We start from the raw sequence: 18,073 nt of genomic DNA, 5'->3' as shown, positions 1-18,073 counted from the left end.
CCTTGTCCTTGTGTAATTTCCCTGCATGGCAAATTGTTCTGTTGATGGTAATTCCGTACATGTCTGTGTCATGGCCCGGTTTGCTTTAGCACTGACAAGCATAAACCCCCATTGCTGAAGTGATGCTTGACCAGTATTGCCGTGTGTGCAGGTAACACGGTAGAAATGGACTGTACCAGTAGGGGACACTTCTTCCATTTCCTGTCGAGCATGTGTGAGAGTAAGACATCCTTTTGTTTTGTAGGTCATAGGAGGCTCTTCCTTATGGTGTTTAAGGTATTCTGATCCCAGTGGATTAATTTTGTTTGCTCCTACAAAGAATTGTGTCACTAAATGTACTATCTTGATTGCTCACATTCAGGGATTTCATTAGAGTAACTCCAGTTAATTCCCAACTAGGAAATTGATGCCGAAGCTTGCATTCATCATCCCAATTCAGCAGACTTAGTGCAGGGGAATAGAGCAGAAAATTGATTATCTAACTGCAGGAATCCTGAAACCCAGCAGAAGGGTTCAGTCATTTTCTGGAAGGAACAAAACGCATTGTGACAACAACATCAGTGCCAGACTCCCGTGATGGGTTCTCCAGCATGTTCCTAATTCATCTCTAGTTAGAGACATTGCAGGAATTCAAGTTTCTTCTGTTCTGGCCCAAACTACATCCAGGAAGCACGGTGGGTTTTAGGAGCATTGAGTTTAAAGATGAAATAAACCCTCTTACTGTGAGCTCTGAAAGACCAAATTACAGCTCAGCTCTCTAGTAGGCTGCTCTAAGGGTTTGCCTCACAGAAAGCAGCACAGAAAATTTCCTGGGTTTAAGAGTCATAGAATCAAAAAATTGTTTGGACCTTTAAGATCATTTAGTTCCAACCCCACTGACATGGATAGGGAACCTTTTGCTTGACCAGGTTGCTCCAAGCCCCATTCAATGTTGTCATGAAAACTTCAGGAATGAGGAATCTACATTTCTCTGGGCAACCTGTGCCGGTGCCTCACCACCCTTAAATGTAAAAAAATTTCTTCCAAATACCCAATGTAAACCTGTCCTCCTTCAGCTAAAGGCTGTTCTCTTCTGTCCTATGATTATAAGCCTTTGTGAAAACTCCCTCTCCAGCTTGTATGATTTCATACAGGGGGCTTCCCTGCATGGTGGAGTTGGGATATTCACTATCCTTGAACAGCCTGGACACAAGACCAAAGCCATCTCTGGAAGTTCAGTTGCTGCAGCTAAATACTCCAGAGTCTCTGGAGACCTGAGGGACCAGCAGCTAGCTCTCCAAACACTCCACAGCCTACCTAGCAGGATTTCAAAGCACCTCAGTGCCTAATCCCCATTGATCTCTGCAAAAGCCACATGTTTAACTCCTTTCGGAAATCTGGTCCTGGCACGCACGGGTGATGGATGCAATAACAATGCCCAGACAGACAGGCAGACAGCCTGTCCCACGCCAGCCTCTGCTTATGGCGCCATCAGCCTGGGGTTTGTTTTACATAGCAAAACTCTGATTTTTGAGAAATCTGCCCCTTTAAGTTTGCCTTTCATCAGTCTTCTTCCATAAATAATCACACATGTTCTGAATAGCTTAGGTTGTAATCAGTGCCTCGCCGTTTCTGCTGGAGCAGCTGGAATCCAGACAGGGCACATTACAGGTGGATCCTGGTCTCTTTTCCCCCAGCTTTTTAACACATCACTTGTGCCCTTTTAATCCATAAAGCAACACAGTCCATGCATGGCCCAAGACAAAAATAAGCCTCCCAGTGTCTGGGGAAGGTTCTTGCCATCTCGTAGATGTGGTGCTTAGGGACAGAGTTTAGTGGTTGCACTTGATGATCTTAGAGGTCTTTTCCAGCTCTATGATTCTATGATTCTACCCGCTGCCCAACAGTCAGTGCTCAAGTGCATCCGCAGCAGAAGCTGAGCTGTGTTTTACCCCCTGGCACTCACTTCCCTGCCTGGGTGAGATGGGTACCTTTGGGCAAGAGAAGACCATGGTTATAGCAGTCAGTGGAAAATACGCACTTGCTGCTTTGTTCTGACATGATCTTGAACCAATCTGAAGGTAATCTGGCCTTAAATAGTTTGGCAGCATATTTGCCAGTAAATATTAAGCACAGATTAACTTCAAAGACAGTGTTTTCCCTGACCCTGTAGCATAAACTTCACATGCTGTCCCTGGTTCACCAATGGATGTTTACTTTCTCCTCTCTTTCACATTTGTGTGATCTCAGTTTAACTCCAGTGATTTCCCTGAGGCTATGTCCACTTCACCTCATAGGAAAGATAAAGGGAAAAAGAATATTTGGGAAATGAAGAAGGAGAGCATAGTGGGAAACAAGTCCTTCTCAAGGACCTGCCTGCAGCAGCTCTCACTTCTGTTCTTTCCCTCCCTCTCTGCAAGCCAAGAGAAGTACTTGTTATCATTCCCATTGTGTTTCAGACAAAGCAAACTAAGTCAAGTCAGCTCAGGCTGTAAAACAAGGAGGCTTTCACACTGAAAAATGGCCACAGGAGCTCCTCCCTAGCAGTTCTAAAGTGGCTTCCAGGAAGTAGGGTGGTGACATGGAGCTGAGTGTGGTGGTGCCTTTCAGTGCAGAGGACTCCTTAGAAAAGTAGCTTTTCTTCTAAACTCCTGCATAATTTCTCAGCATGTCCCGCATGCCCACAGGGTTTCCAAAGGAGTGTCTGTAGGGAATAAGATGATATTTTAGTGGCAGAAGTATAGCCTGTATGGGTTTAGAAAAGAAAGATTCCTGCTGCTCCTGTAGGAAACCCCATTGTTTTTCAAATTACAAGAAAACATTGATACATAACTGACACATGGTTGGCATTGACAACTACCTTCACTGCCATGAGCTGCAAAATGAGCTAAGAGGTTGGGCTGCTGGGGATGTCAAAATTCAGGACATAGATACCTGGGCTTCAGCCACCATCCAGGCAGATGGTGATGCTGTGCTTCCTGCATCGCTCCCCCCACATCAACATGATTAATTCACCTCTTTGCCAAGCCTCATAACTGCCCCGCACTGGGTGAGCTCTCCCAGCCCTCTCCACTTGGTTCCTGTACAGATCCATTACATTCACAGGATGGAAAAATAATTTCTGCAAGGGCCATGACCTCCCCAGAAGACAGTCTGCCTGAACGAGCCTGAAACAAAAACTTCTTCAAAAAGTACCAGGGCATAGCTGAGGCTGAGATTGCAGGGAGCAGGCAAGAGAACAAGGGAAATAATGTTTAAGTAGATATTGAAATAGAGAAATGCAAGCCTCAGAGCCTCTCTTTTGTTATTAAAGACCAGCAGGTGTTAGGACAGAGAGTGCCGCCTGCTGGCATGAACCAAGGCTCTCTGAGGCAGGATGTCTTTGCCACCAGCCTTCTGTTTAACACCAGAAAATCAGTAAGAAGGTGGTTTTCCACATCAGTGTTCCATGGGAATTGGTTAAATGACTGCTCCCATGATGTCTATAACTTTTTCTTTAGCCCTCCTTAAAATTAATATATTAATACTTGCCTATCTCATATTTTCCAGGAGGTTAATTTAATATTTGTAAAGTAATTTGATCTAGGGCTAGAAAATGCTACATAAATGCAGTATATTACCATTAAAAAGATCCAGGGAAAAGCCTGTACCAGTCTGGTAAGGTCACGGAACTGTGCCTTTTTGCATGGAAAAATATAAGACAATCAGGTAAGGTGGAGGACTTTCAAATGTCTCTGCTTTCCTGATGAATTGCAAAGCAGTCAGTAAAGTGGAGAGAGACTTGCAAATCATCAGAGCATTGCAATATACTGATATACATATATACACATATACCTATATATATATATATAAACACATAAATATATATATAGAACTTTCCTGTTTTTCTTCCTGATCTTAATGAGCAAAGATGACTGAATGCCTTTACACAGCTTTCTCAAGCCATTTGACTGAGGAGCACTGTGCTCCACTCTTCTTCCTTTTTTCTCTCCTCATAATCAAGGTTTTTCTTTTCATATCACAGTGAACTCTCCTTTGCCTTTCTAGCACCTGCACAGTCTCGTAGTAAGCCGCAATGCACTTATTCAATCCTACCTTAAATGTCCTGTCTTTTATCTCCCAAGCTCACTATCTGGATAAGGTAGTGAAAGGTATGCTCTTCCTTCCTTTTTTTCCTATTGTCTTTGTGTTTCTTTTTAAAAAATGCACCGTGAACATGCTGTGTTGAGGTTGCATCTCTTCCTCATTGTCTCCAAAGTGGTCCCTAATGTCTGGAAGGGTGAACTTTCCAGTCATTTATGTAGGAAATACCTCTGTAAGTGCTGTGACCCTGTGTTAACATCGTATCAGTGTTTCTACCCATTCCCTTGTCCCTGCCCTCCCCTCCAAATCATCTCTCATCCTCACCCTTCCCACTTAGGTGAGGCAAGTCAGGAGAAAACAAGTGTCTGTGAATACAGCAGGAGCCCTGTACAGTGATGTGTTTTAATTAAATGTCTATGGTCCATTTTGTAACACAGGTGAGTGCACTTTCTATGTGGAGTCTTCATGTTTTTGATCCACAACTGCCAACTCCTACATGGAAGCTTTAAGTAATTATATATTGAGGGCTTTTTTCATCATACAGAAATGTTATGATCCCAAAATCTCTGGTTGCATAAATCTGCAAAATCAGTGGAAATTAGTGAATGCTGCATTAATGTACACTACAACAAAATCCAACCTTATGCTCCGGTTTGTAAGTGTAACACAAGTCTAGGACACAGACTTCTTTTTTCTTCAAAAAAGAAGAAAAGGAATTGAAGTGTTCAAGAACAGTGATCACCTGCTGTTTTTAAAAAAAATCAGTTATTTGTTAATCAGAACAATGAGCTAAATTGCTTTAGGACTTTTTAATAGAAACAGACAGTTCAACAATGCACTTAGGTTTTGAAAAATATTGAAATAGCATGCATATGGTTAAATACAACAGTCTGACAGTAAATATGATTGAGTTGGACTTTAATATTTTTCTACATGGCTGATTTGACACTAACAGCAACACAAGGTTTACACCATGCTAGCTTCATATGTTTGCTGGTTGAGCAAACCAAAAAATCAGGTTGAACAAATCAATTTTTTTCTGTAGTACTATCCTTCTTTTCAGGTTTTGAGCAATCAAAAATAGCAGCTGTGAGAGGCTGAGGCTGAAGAGCAGATATGCTCAAGTATTGACCCCATGAGCAGTTAAAATGAAGTCTTTGCCATATAGGGCTTGTGTGGTGTGACAAGAAACATGGTTGCCCTACTGACTTCACTTCTCTAGGAGAATTTACAATGCAGTGTTTTTCTTTTTTTAAAGGCAGATTCAGGAACAACTGGAAATAGGCAAAATGTTTGAATAGACAAATACCAGTGATGAGGAAATGTCCATAATTTAAATACTTCCATCTTCAGTGTAATGCAGCAACTGGTAGCTGTCCTTGGACCTCTCTTTATGGATCAGTTGATTGTACAGTGGTAGTTAGTTTTCTCTCATTGCTTAGCACCAAAAAACTCCAGTGTTTGACTTTATTTAAATTGGGAGGAAAAAGTACATTCCCTTTCTTAGATCAGGGAAAGAGGGACATTTATTGTGCCCTTATGAAGTAAACATGGTGGCATCCTCAGAGGAAGATATGGGCCATCACTAGGGAGCTGATCAGAACCTGCTGTTAATGTTCCACATCTCAGTGTTTTGCATTTCAAAACCCCGGGACTCCTCCTTTTCATCTCAATGTGTATTGGAGAAGGCTGCATGAAAAAGTAGCAGATAAGCATTGAGGGCATAGAAGAGATGAAAAATCAACCTGCATAGCCTGGCAAGGAACCTTCAGTACTGATTTGCCCATTCAGTGGCCCAATTTTTTTAACTAAGTCTTTTGTAGATGTCATTTTTCCTCTAGGTAGCTTTTTGACTCACCTTTATGCCCAATAATAAAGACACATTATATTTAATGAGTCTTTCAGTAGGTAACAGGTTAAGTAACATACTAAGAATAAAAGATTGTCCCTTGCTATGCATGGCTGCTTTTGGAAAGATTAGCAATAGCTGAAACATTAAAAGTACATGGTTTTCTACTTGGCTAACTGCATGGTGTGCATTTTTCAAAACTAAATTGCTCATGCCCTTTTGGCTTTCTTAATTATTAACATCTTTCTGGTTGAAATCCCTTCCCAGTAATCCTGTTGTCAAAGGGTGAGCCTGATTTACTGCTGAATCTTTCCTACAGCTTTACAATAAACCAGTCAGTCAGAGAAGATGTAGAATTGTTCCTAAATGGGAGGGCAACTTTTAATAGCAAGTATCAGCATAATTAAATGAAAAAGCTCTAACTAGACTCAGAGTAGAGTCTTCTAAACTAAGGCCTAATTAACATTGGTAGTGCTTAAAATGAGAAGAGGTGCCTATTACTTTAATAATAATTAAAAGAGATGCTGATTTTAGAGAGAGTGTCTCCATCCAGAATATTACTGAATCTGATGGTACATCAGTTTAATTAATTTCTATTACTGAATATCAGTTCTTAATCTTCAAAAGTAATCATTAACCACATTAACACTGTAGTGATGCATATATAAACAGCTAGTTTGAATTTTAAAGTTGCTGAACAACATTAGAATTCAGGGGTGGCTGCAAGGGCTGCTCCTGAAGTGTGAGAGCAAGTAAGAACCCAAGGTCTGACTAAGGCCAGTTCCCTCATTTGCACAGTTACCAGTGTAGGAGCTCTGGTTAGTAACTTCTTAACCTTCCTATTAGAGGACACACCTGATTAAGGATTTCTAGATTCCAGTCACCACAGAATATCACAGTGGTGGTTTCAGAGTTGAGTTGGTTTTGTGACAAGCTTTCATAGTTTGCAAGGATCAGCTGATGCTTTGCTCCTCCCCTTTAGTTTTAGGGAAACTTCTGCAGGTCTCATAGCGTTTTTTGTTCTCTCAGGCTTCAGGCATTTGCATCTTCACATGTTGCATTCAGCCATGTCCTACCTTTCCCAGAGCTCAGCTGCTCTCTGGGACTTCATAAGAACCTCCATCAGGGCTCTCCTACTGACAGTGAAGGAAAGATAATAAATAGCCTTTTCTTCTAAGTCTTATTTCAAGTGGCAGTGAGGTTTGCCTTGAAGAAAAATACCAGTAAATATTGCTTATATTTGGACTAATTAGAGAAGGCTTTAACTGTACAGATCATTAAGAGCAGATTATTTTACCAACAGTCTTAAAAATTGCAGGATGACTTCTGGTGGCAGTCTCCTTTGACTCTGATGGTCTGTACTTCTCTGTTTCAAAATTAACCCACTTTTTATATTGCTTCCCTGGTCTGTTCTCTCACTTGCATGGCAGACTGAACATCTTTGTGAATGCCCTTCAGAATCTTTCATCAGCACTTATATGTGCTTAAGTTTGAAACTCACGTAAAGGGTTTCCTCCCCCTTTGCCGAAAAAGCCCTATTCACGTATTTAATTCTCTTAGTCACCCAAGTAGAGTTAACACCACAAACAGGAATAATGGATCTTTGGTGACTTCTAGCCATGAGAAATCAGAGCTGCAAGATTATGGTGGTGTAAATCTCTGAGGATTAAGCCATCCTGCTGTGGTGACATTCAGAAGCAGTTCAGAAACAAGATGATCTCTTTGCTTTATTCCCCAGCATGGGGGAAAGGAGAGGATAAAGTTTATTTTGTATCATCTTTTCATCAAGTGCTTTGAAGTGCACTGTTTGTGGAATGAGGAAGATTGTACCATCCTATCTGTGTAGTGTAAGTGATGGTAAAGTCTCTGTGCACTGAACCACTTCAGAAATAGTGCTTATAGGTCCATTCTCCTGGATATATTGGCTTGTGCATCTCTGTTGTCTTCTAACTTTCTGAAAACCCAAGTCCTCTAACAACTGCTGTATTTTTTTTTTCCTATTAATGGTTTGCTTTCTCTATTCATCTTTAAAATGTCTGCTCTCCTACCAAACCATGATACTAGGGGTTCAGTTTAATCCTCACAGCATTGAAATTTTAATGAACTATGTAGTCTGGAAAATCTCTATGTTCCTATACCTGTGAAGAGCCATTTCTGTCATCAGGAAACAGTTCTTTCTGGTTCCTTGGAAGAGCTTTATCTACTAAGAAGCAGAGATTACATTCTCCTTAGTGGGAAGGGACAAACTTACTTTCTAGACTTAAAGAGTGCCAAGACAGTGGAGTATAAAATTGCAGGAGTTACCCTACTTTAGGTATCTACAGATGCTTATCTCTCATCAGGGCACCCTGGATTCCTGTAGTATTCAAGAAGAAGAATAGATATTCTTATGAGATACTTGCTCTCGTCTCTCCTCTCCTCTCCTGACCGATGCTTTTTCTCTGCTTGTCCTCTTTCTGAAATGCTTGGCTTACTTTCTCTGGGTGCAGATCAAGAAGATTTCAGAGTAAATCCTGAAATCTCAAGCATGTTTCATATAGACAATGACTTGCACACAAAATTTACATAGGATTGAAAGGAGTCACCTCAGTTAGAGTCTAGTCTTTTGCTGGCAAGGACACATTGTGTAAAACTTTATATAAATTTACCAAGCTCTATGGAAAAGTAACTGAAGAATCTTCTCCTTAACACTCCCACAGGGAGTCTGCTCCAGAACTTCATTCCTTTGATCCTTGCAAATGATTTTTTTTCCTAATTTCCAGCCAGAATTTATTCATGTCCATTTGTTCTTGTGCCAGCAATACTCTCTTTACCTTAAATAGCTTTTAAGAAGTTTTCCCTTCTCAATGTTTATGTGTTTCATTAACTTTTGGGAAAAAAAATCATAGTTTTTTCAGCCACTATTGTCCAAGGAGAGACAAATCAAGCTCTTCCCATTTCCTCAGATGCCAAAGGTGCTTCCTCCAAACTATAGCATCTGTTTTCTGCCACTCCAAATTCCCTTTTTCCTAAACATGGGAGAGTAGAGCACATGCAGTTCTGTATGAGGTCTTTGTTTTATAGAGAGATTAGTTTTCCCTTACATTTCCCAGGCACTTCTCAATGAGCCAAGATCATAGTGTTTTCAACTTCATCCAGCTCTTTCTGGTTCTCACTTCACTCCTGTCCAGGTCAACACTACAGCCCCTTTGTTCTGCCCAGTCTCTGCAACTGTAAGAGAGAAGAGAACTTTCTGGCAAAAGTTTTAGAGAGTCTGAGGAGTAAAAACAAGGGGTGTGCTCAGTGGTGATACACCAGCCAAGCTGTAGTGGAGCCACCCAGTATACACATAAAGCAAGATTTCTTCAGAAGCTTTTCATCTAGACAAACCAAAGCAATGGCACAGGTTGCCCAGGGAAGCTGTGGATATCCCAGCACTTGAAGTGCCGGATTGAATGGGACTTCAAGCTTCCTGGTCTAGTGGAAGGTGTTCCTGGCCATGGCAGGGAGATTGAAATTCCATGGCCATTTAGGCCCATTCCAACCCAAACTGTTCTACAGTTTTGTGATTTTTAGAGAGGGGAAAAACTCCTATCTCTACTGTCAGGATGGTCTCATCCAAATTAGATATATCTACTCCAAAATGGGATTACCCACCTAGCCAAGTAATTTTAGGAGGTTATTTAATACTGTTCTTCCTCTTTCATTCTCAAAATAGCTTTCAGTTTGTACTGAAAGTAAGTAAAGGGATCAAACATATAAATTAGCTGTAGCATGGAAAAAATCTGATGTAATGGTTAAATGTTTGGCCCTGTTGTAAGTAACTAAAGGGAGGATATTAAAATTAAGAATTTCAAGTAGCCTTGCTTATAAATAGCTCTTCTGTAGTATATAAATACTAATATAGTGTGTAAATACCAAAATGCACAACAGCACGCTGACACATACAAACACATTTGCTGCATCCCAGAATACACATTTAAAAGACTGAAATGCAACAAATTTGTTTGTAAAGGAGAAATATATTTAAGATCCTTCAAAAGGACTTTTCCTTACCACCTTTGTTCCTTTTTCCATTTGGCTCGTGTAAATCAATCACTTGTTAAAAAAACAGTCCTAAAAAAATGTTTGTTTTTTTCTGTTCCCTGTGAAAGGTTCTGTGAACTTAAAAATCTCGCTGTGAAACAGGTTTTTTTTGTTTGAAAGGCATTTCTAAGCCGCATTTCCCAGTGCAGGACACACTATGGCATGGGATACTCTAGATTGGGTCCCAGCTCTGCCTTGGGGAGACCCTCACACATCGTATGGTCAAACAGGTGTTGAGACAATGCACACCTCTTCACTGTCCTTTAGCACACAATAGGTCTTTGTCATTCACACAGGTTCACAAACCTGTCTTGCAAAGCTGAGGACCTTAAAAAACTCAGACTATGTGGCAGGATAGCACTACACACATATAAATAGAGAAAGCATTAAAACAGGGCTTAGGAAGACTGAATTGTTTCCCTGGTGTAATCAGTCCTGCTGAGTGACCTTCACAGTCACTTCAGTCCCTTGTACTTCAGTTTCCTAAGCTGTTAAGTGTCTCTTACATTTCTGACAGCTTGGTGGTAAAGATTTTTGAGCTCGGCAGGTGAAAAGCTCCCAGAGGGGTTTAAGCTAAGCAGCCTCCCTCACACCACTGCTTACTGTGGAAATTGCTCTGCTGTTCCTTGAAGGGGTGGGGGGGAAGTACAAAAATCTCAGCAGGAGGTCATCAGATGAGAAAACCAAACCCTAGTGAGCAGATGAGGAGGTTGGTGTTCATCCTCCCTAACTAAATTTTATCACCTATAAAATGCCTGCCTCTGTACAGTGACTCTCTCTAATCACTGGGGAGAAATGGATGTTTCCAGGGCATGCTTTAGCTCATCACCATGAGCATCAAACCCCCATGAGGAGACTTCTGCCCTGGGACAGTCTGTTTCTCTGCTGACTACAGAGAGTTGAAGTTTTAAATTAATTTGAACCAGATGAGATGAATCTCTCCCAAAATTACTAAAGGAAAGAAACTGGATGTCTTCAAAATATTTTCTACCTTTCCCTTTCCAGCTGATTTTGAATGCTTACCAGTCTGAGATCTCAGTATTATTGAAAGCCATCTGCTTTATTCTGCTGGGTGTTGTGAACTTTAATCCCAAATGCAACTTAGGTAACCCTAAGTACTAGTCTCCACATACCAAATGTTTTGAGAGGCTTGGAGGGCAATGTGCTGCCTTACCTTTGCAACCAATGAAGCAGGAATATCTCAGTGCCCCCCTGAAACTCACCATTTCCTCAGTGCAGTGAGTGTGGTTGGGCTGTGAGGACCTCCTGGGAGAGCCAGAAGCAGCTGCCCGTTGAGTAGTCACCACCATCCTGACACCAAAGCGAGTTCATTCCAGGTGGGAAGACACCAAGTGGGAGTGGAGAAATCAACTGAAGGCAAAGGGAGAGAGCTATTCAATGAGGCCCTTTCCAGGCTGTGTTGCTTTGTGTTTTGAGTGTATTTGAATGTGTGGCTGTTTGCCTTGCAGAGGGATGCCCTGGCTTGTGCAATGGCAATGGCAGATGCACTCTGGACATGAACGGCTGGCACTGCGTCTGCCAGCTGGGCTGGAGAGGAGCAGGCTGTGACACTTCCATGGAGACGGCATGCGGTGATGGGAAAGACAACGATGGAGGTAGGACACGAGCACATGTGATACGTCAGGCTTCACAGAGCCTATAAACCTCTCACAGTGAACAGTCATCTGGGCTTGATTCTGCAGGGCAGATTGTTTTTTGACAGCTGGTAGAGAGCAGACAGCAAAATCTGCCAGGCTGACTCAGCCAGAGTAGATTGGAGTTCACATTAAATGGGTTTGGATCTGGGGTGCCAGGGCTGAAGAGGGACATTTGTTTGTCTTCAAATCAAGTCCATAGGGCAGAGAGCAGGCAGAGGCTGTGCACCTGTCCAGTCCCTCCATCCCAGCCAAGTGGCTCAGCAGTGACACGATGGGACCACCTCAGACAGTGAACATCCCTGACTGTTCAAACTTTGCCCTCGCTGCCTGAGGCTTTCATCAAGGCTCTGCAGTTGGTCACTACTGACTTAGGATGGATATTTTTCATAAACTTAGAAACTTGGGTGTCTGATCCCCATGCCCACAAGCCATCCAATCCCTTTCAAACCATGTTTTATTGATTACTGTTCCGTATGTAATGATGTCAGGCATGTGAATAATAGCTCTGTGTAATGCAAACTTAATATTCAGAGTTATCTCATTACAAAGGAAACTGTGGTGCAGTGTGAAGGTTTGAATTAGAGAGCAGGAGATGAGATATTAAATTTAAGGCATAAGGGAGACTGCATAATTTGTTTTGTTGTCACTCAGCAAAAGGCTTTGTAAACCACAAGTCTGGGCCAGGACCCAGACTGTGAAGTGGAGACTGCATTTTGCAAGTCTCTGTTTTATCATATCCACAAGAACAGTACAGTTAAAAAAAAATAGTAGCCAAGCCAAGTCTGTGATTATCTGCTTCACAAAAACTGTGATTCTGATTGAATATTTAAAATACTTCTGCACATCTGGCATGGCAAATGGACCAAATTAGCTCTTCAGAAAAGATGGAAAAATTGGAGTACCATACAAAGAGTACACACTATAAAACAAAGATGGCTTTTTACCTCATATGGAACTGAATATCACTGACTTGTCTTTTCTATTTACAGCTGACACAGGGCAGCAATAAAGGTCATCACATCAGATGTGTAAAAGTATGGTAAATAGACCAAAGGTTAGTCCCAGTTTCCATGGAAAAAAATTACCAGCAAAAGCCATGTGAAGTTTTTAGTAAGAGAGAGACAGAAGGAGTAATCCAGCCTAACATACCATGTAAATCACAACTGTATGATATCACAAAGAGCAGGAAAAGACCCTGAGCATCTCTTTGTATCTCCTGAATCAAGGGTTAACCTTTTTACCTGGGTTACCCGCACCTTGAAATGAGCTGCCTTGCAAGCCTGCAGGACAGCAGATGTACACAGGAGAGACGAAAGGCATTGACAGGTTTACAAGTTAGTGCACATAAACTACTAACTGGCATTTGGTGAATCTGTGTGGAGCAATGGTGTGCACAGCAAGAGCAGAGCAACTGATAGGTTGTAACTTACTTGTGGCAGCTTGTTCATGTGTCAGAGCCCACAAATGGGTGATGACTTTACTCTTGGTACACTCAAAAAAAAGAAAATGTACATGGTGTGCATTACAGATTACAGATAATCAGTCATACACTGTGCCTTTGATTTGGCTGTGTTACTGCTAAGGGCTCTCTTCAATGAGCACTGTGCCTTCTCCACCCTTTGGAATTCTGTCACATACACTGGAGTGATGCATGCTCAGGGCTGAAGAAAGGTGGGTTATTTTGGTTCACTGGAAGGAATCCAAACATGGAATTTGCTCATGAATGTTGGCAATGGAGGTAGAAGTCCTTCCATGAAGTTTTAGAAGTCAAACAACTGACCTAGTCAAAATGGACTAGTCACGAGTGGTAAGAAAGAGGTTATTGGGGCTGCTCACAGTGCCGGGGCGTTCATTCTGCTTGAGCTCATACCTGGTTCCTACACTGTGGTGTCAAGTGTCTGCTAATCAAAATCTCTGCAGCCGGAAATTCCTCAGGATAATGAGAGCTGAAGTCAGAAACGTTTTCATCAGCTCCCAGCCTAATCATACCCTGAGGGAGACGGGTCTAAATTACAGGGTGTGTTCAGCTCTTAAATTTGGAGGCTGTTCAGATAAACAATAACAAGCTGAGCAGGAGTCACTCAAAGAAACTTGGTGAAATGTAGTCTTTGTTAAGGCTAGTAAAAAGTTGTTTCTGAGTGCAGTTCTCTCTCCACAAAGTGTCATTTATCAAAGCTAGCACTTAGGTTTCACACCCAGGTCCACTTTGTTTACACCTTTAAAAACCAAGCCCATCAACTTGAAAGAAGCTGTAGTGAGTAACTGAGAGCAGGTGATCATCCAGTATCAGTTCAGGAAAAACTGTGCAATGACAGAGCTGTAACAATCTGGGTAAAAGGCCAAGATTTTGTACATTTGACCTAAGAGGCCACCTGTATTGCAACAAACAGGAGGTGTTTCTTTAAAACAAGATGAGAAAAGTGGTTCTTGCCTCACTTCAGCAGAAAATAACCTCTAATTCATGGCTGCAAACACTCACTACCTAAGAGTAGGTGTGACAGGTAATACCTATATGTCTCACCCCACACTGAGTGTTCTGTCATGTACTTGAAGAATAAGTTTGAAAGTTTAAAAAATCAAGGAAATTATCTTCTGTGACAAGTCCTAAAAGTGGAATTAATGGCATTTGATAATACCTTGAGAAGAGGCTGGTATTCCATAGGCTAAATATGGGCTCTGTTGCATTGATAGACTCCTCTGCTAGGAACATAGTGTACGGGAAAAACTGAAGGGAAGAGAGGATATTCTTAACTAATCTCATGAATATGCTGTTGAACAGCAAGCTGTGTTACCTGTCCTTGTTCTGGAGAAATCATCTAACTGTTGAGAGCCAGAGTTGTCCGGTTCTCCATTTCAATGAGTTTGCATGAAGAGAAGACCACACTGAGGTGAAATCATGAGAGGACTACAGATGTTAAATGAAATTGCTCGTTTGGTCTAAAAGTTCAACACAGTTCCTTTATTTGAGGGTCATTGTTGTTGTTTGGGGCTTCTCCAGAGTAGCCAAGTCTTCCAGGTAGGGTAAAGCTTGCTGGTTTTCCAGGAACTGGAACCGACCCATCCTTCATTTTCTGCTTTAAACAATTCCAGTTCCTGTGCAGCTGCTGAACTCTGTCAAACTTGAATCTACCTTACTTGTGGAAGGCAAGAGACAATATTTTTCTCATATGAAAAATATGTCTGAAATGACAGTGTTCACAAGATTATCTAAACCTTCATGTTCATTAGCAGTTTATGTTCAGTTGTCTGCTGTTCTCCACAGCCTCTTCCCAACTGAAATACTTCCAAAGGTGAGTGTTAGTGGTTAAGTGATTAGATAGGTAGATAGATGGCTAGGTAGATAGATACCCTTCCCAGTCAAATAAGGGTGGCTTGTCATAACATATATTGCACACCATTACATAAAAGTATAGAAACTTCATTTTTCTTAGCTGTCATCTGGTCAACAGTTTTCCTTTGGGACTGAGAAAAATAAACCATCCTGGTTTCTTTTTCTGCAAGAATTGTATTAGCTAAGCTCCTTCACCTCAGTTTATGTCTCATTTAGCCTAGGACAAACAGAGAGTTCCAATGTACCCATGGCCCCATTTTGCCTTTGCAAGTTCAGTCTGTGCTCCACCAGATGCTTCCCAAAAGCTAGCAGGTAGAGCCATTTGTATGCTTTCCAGACTGACCCTCCCAGAACAATTCTAAGTTGCCTTAATCTCCCAACCCTGGAGCGGTGAGCAGGTCACTTCAGGAACAGTGTAATTCAGGAATAGTTTCTCTGAGGCAAATCATTGCTGTTTGTTTAACTGTACCACAGCCCACTGGCAGCTCCACAGTGCCTTGCCCCATTCAAGGATCAGGTAGTGCTTGTGGTAAGGTGGAGACTTACATAATGCTTTGGATCAACAGCATTTCAAATCTTTGGCAAGAGAAACTTTGGCACAGCACTCTGGCCTTCTTAACACCCATGTGTTCACCATCTGTCCACCACATGCCAAAAAGTGTTAGAGAGCTGGCAGAAGTCTGCACTGATCTGTGCAGTGCATAGGGGTTACACCTGAAGTTAGTCTCAGGGTTTTAAAGGGAACAGTAAAGAATCCAGGAGAACCCCAGAATGCAAACCTTTGTCTTTGCAAATGGTTGAGCTGCAGACAAAGTAGAGGGGTGCTTTCTGATACTTCCTTTCTTCTTTTTGCCCTCATGCCCTGGGCTTTAATAGATGAGAAGATTGTCTCCTGGGCATGGTGTGTGAGTTGTCTGCTTCCTCAAAACGATAAAAAATTACACAATAATGTGCTGGCTGCATTTGTGGAGGGAAATATTGAGATCTGAATGCACCTGGGAAAACAGCCATCATAAATTATCATTTATCATCACAGATAGATCCAGTCAAAAAACAGGGTCATCTTGGAGGAAGCACAAAGCACTGCTAAAAGGCTTAGAAAGTCTGCTGTACTTAAAAGATTGGGTAGCTGGTATAATTTGTTAGAAATCACCCAGCTTCTCTTCCTCTGTTTCATGGTGACTGTTAATTGACTCATCCTCAGATAAAGTGACCAGTTCACATTTTCAGGTTTCAGCTCTTTGCTGATTTTGTGTTGGATGGTAACACATGGGTGTCTCCTGTGGCTGGTTGTTGGCAGCAAGGCTGGCAGGAGGGCAGTGTTAACCCAGGGCATTCCAGCATCCTGGAGCATGTGTTGATCATGCCATTGGAGAGGATTATGTGTTGTGAACTGGGGGGTCTAGCAGTGTCTTGTCTTGCCACCTTGGGAGAGATCCTGGTACTTTGAAGGAGTCCTTAATGAAATGCCTTTGATCAATAGATTCAGAAAGAAGCTATGAAAATGCTCTCTGTGTTGAAGGAAACCTACCATTGTCTGCTGAAATGAGAGAGCTAAGTTATGGGAAGGAGGTTCTGCGCAAGAGCCCAAGGAGTCCTGTAATTCAAACACTTGACTGCTATTACATATGACTGTGTTATTTCAAATTTGCAAACAAGTGCTGAACACTTAGAGAAAGATGTGAGGGCAATTCCTTTCCCAGGCAGCCAGCAATCTAATTTAGCCCAGATACAAGCAGTGAGAAGCTTATTCAGGTGAAATCAAAACAGAGCAGGTGGGATAGAAGGAGTGAAGAGAATATGAATAGCTAACGTGGACACAGGGAGTTAACAGTCATATTGCCATTGTTCCTTACAGTTGTGTTTTGTTTTCCTTTGTCTTCTTAAAGGGGAACCAAAAGCTGCAACTCTTGTTGAATAAGTAAAATTTATCTTTGCAAAGCACTGGAGTAAAATCCATTTATTCCCCAAATCCAATTCAAGTAAATGGCGTGTCAGTCCTCAGCTCAGGAATTGGATCAGAACATCATTATTCCTGTAAAACCTTTATCAGCACAAACATCCACGTGAACAATAACTTGTTTGTGCAAGTACTGAGCCATTCCTTTAGAGCCTTCCTCTAAACCAGTTTAGATTAGAACTGAAAGAGTAAAACCTGATTTGCTCAAGGGTAAGACTAAGACTTCATTATCTTTACCTTTGAGCATTTACGTTTAAAACCCTTCCCACCCAAACTCTCCCAATAATTCATCCAAAAGCATCACAGGACAAGACAGTGTCCCCACAAAAAGTGATAATGTTGCCTGATGAACGGCACAGAAAAGGAACTGAAAGATAAGAACTGGATGAGGTAAGAGACACGATTATTTATATAATCAGTGCATTTTATTCTTTTGTTGCCAGTGGAAATTCTCCCATGGGAGACAATGGGGTTTTCTTGTTGTTTTTACTTGCTAGTTTTGCTTTGCCTAATACAGTTTCTCATAGAGGCTCATCCCATTGGAGTCAATGACAAGAAGTGTCATGGTCTTTAGCAGGAGCAGTCCTTGAGTTTGTCATGTGTGCTGTCCCAGATTCACCCTAATCAGGCTCCTTAAGTTCACCTCCCTCTGCCTGCCTGTCTGCCTGGGGCTCCCAGAGTGCGCCACAGTTCACAGAATGCTCTCTGTGTACAAACAGGTCCATCCCTACCCATGGCCTGCCTGTTCCAGCCTGACACTCGACATGCAGCACCTGTCAGTCTGCTTAAACAGATAATACCACCTCTGGCTGCAGGTTATTTGCATTCTGTTGGTGATGTTAGCATGAATGATTTTTGTTGCAGCATCCATAACTCTGTAGAAATGCTCAATTATTCAGTCTCAGCCAGTTAAGACACTGCCCATTAAATCAGCCAACACAATTGTAGGGCCATGAAAAGTCACAGCTAATTTGAAATTTTATTAGCTCTCAAGATCAGCCCTTAGCTGATCTTGTTTACTGCAGAAGTAGTGTCTCAAAATCAGGCCTTTGCTTCTGTACAAAGCTCTAATCCTTGACACCTTTTGGGTGCTGCATGGCAGTGAGTGAGGAACTTGGAAGCTGACTGCACGGGACACGAAGGAGAAA

The 18,073-nt window shown here is 41.8% G+C and overlaps 1 protein-coding gene across 10 annotated transcripts in view; it reads left to right on the top strand.

Moving 5' to 3' along the window:
* TENM4 (teneurin transmembrane protein 4) overlaps positions 1–18,073 on the top strand; it is a 589,980-nt gene that overhangs the window by 471,980 nt on the left and 99,927 nt on the right. For 5 of the 10 annotated variants that reach the window (XM_063148730.1, XM_063148734.1, XM_063148731.1 and 2 more), the window contains 2 exons: positions 4,104–4,130; positions 11,446–11,592. In XM_063148730.1, the coding sequence (XP_063004800.1) occupies positions 4,104–4,130; positions 11,446–11,592 (174 nt within the window). The remainder of the gene's footprint in view (positions 1–4,103; positions 4,131–11,445; positions 11,593–18,073) is intronic. The other 5 variants (XM_063148732.1, XM_063148735.1, XM_063148733.1 and 2 more) reach the window with 1 other exon arrangement.

This window comes from Melospiza melodia, chromosome 2, assembly GCF_035770615.1.
Source record: "Melospiza melodia melodia isolate bMelMel2 chromosome 2, bMelMel2.pri, whole genome shotgun sequence".
NCBI classification, from domain to species: domain Eukaryota; kingdom Metazoa; phylum Chordata; class Aves; order Passeriformes; family Passerellidae; genus Melospiza; species Melospiza melodia.
The sequence above is the reverse complement of the archived record's forward strand: the minus strand, read 5'-3'. Positions and strand labels throughout refer to the sequence as shown.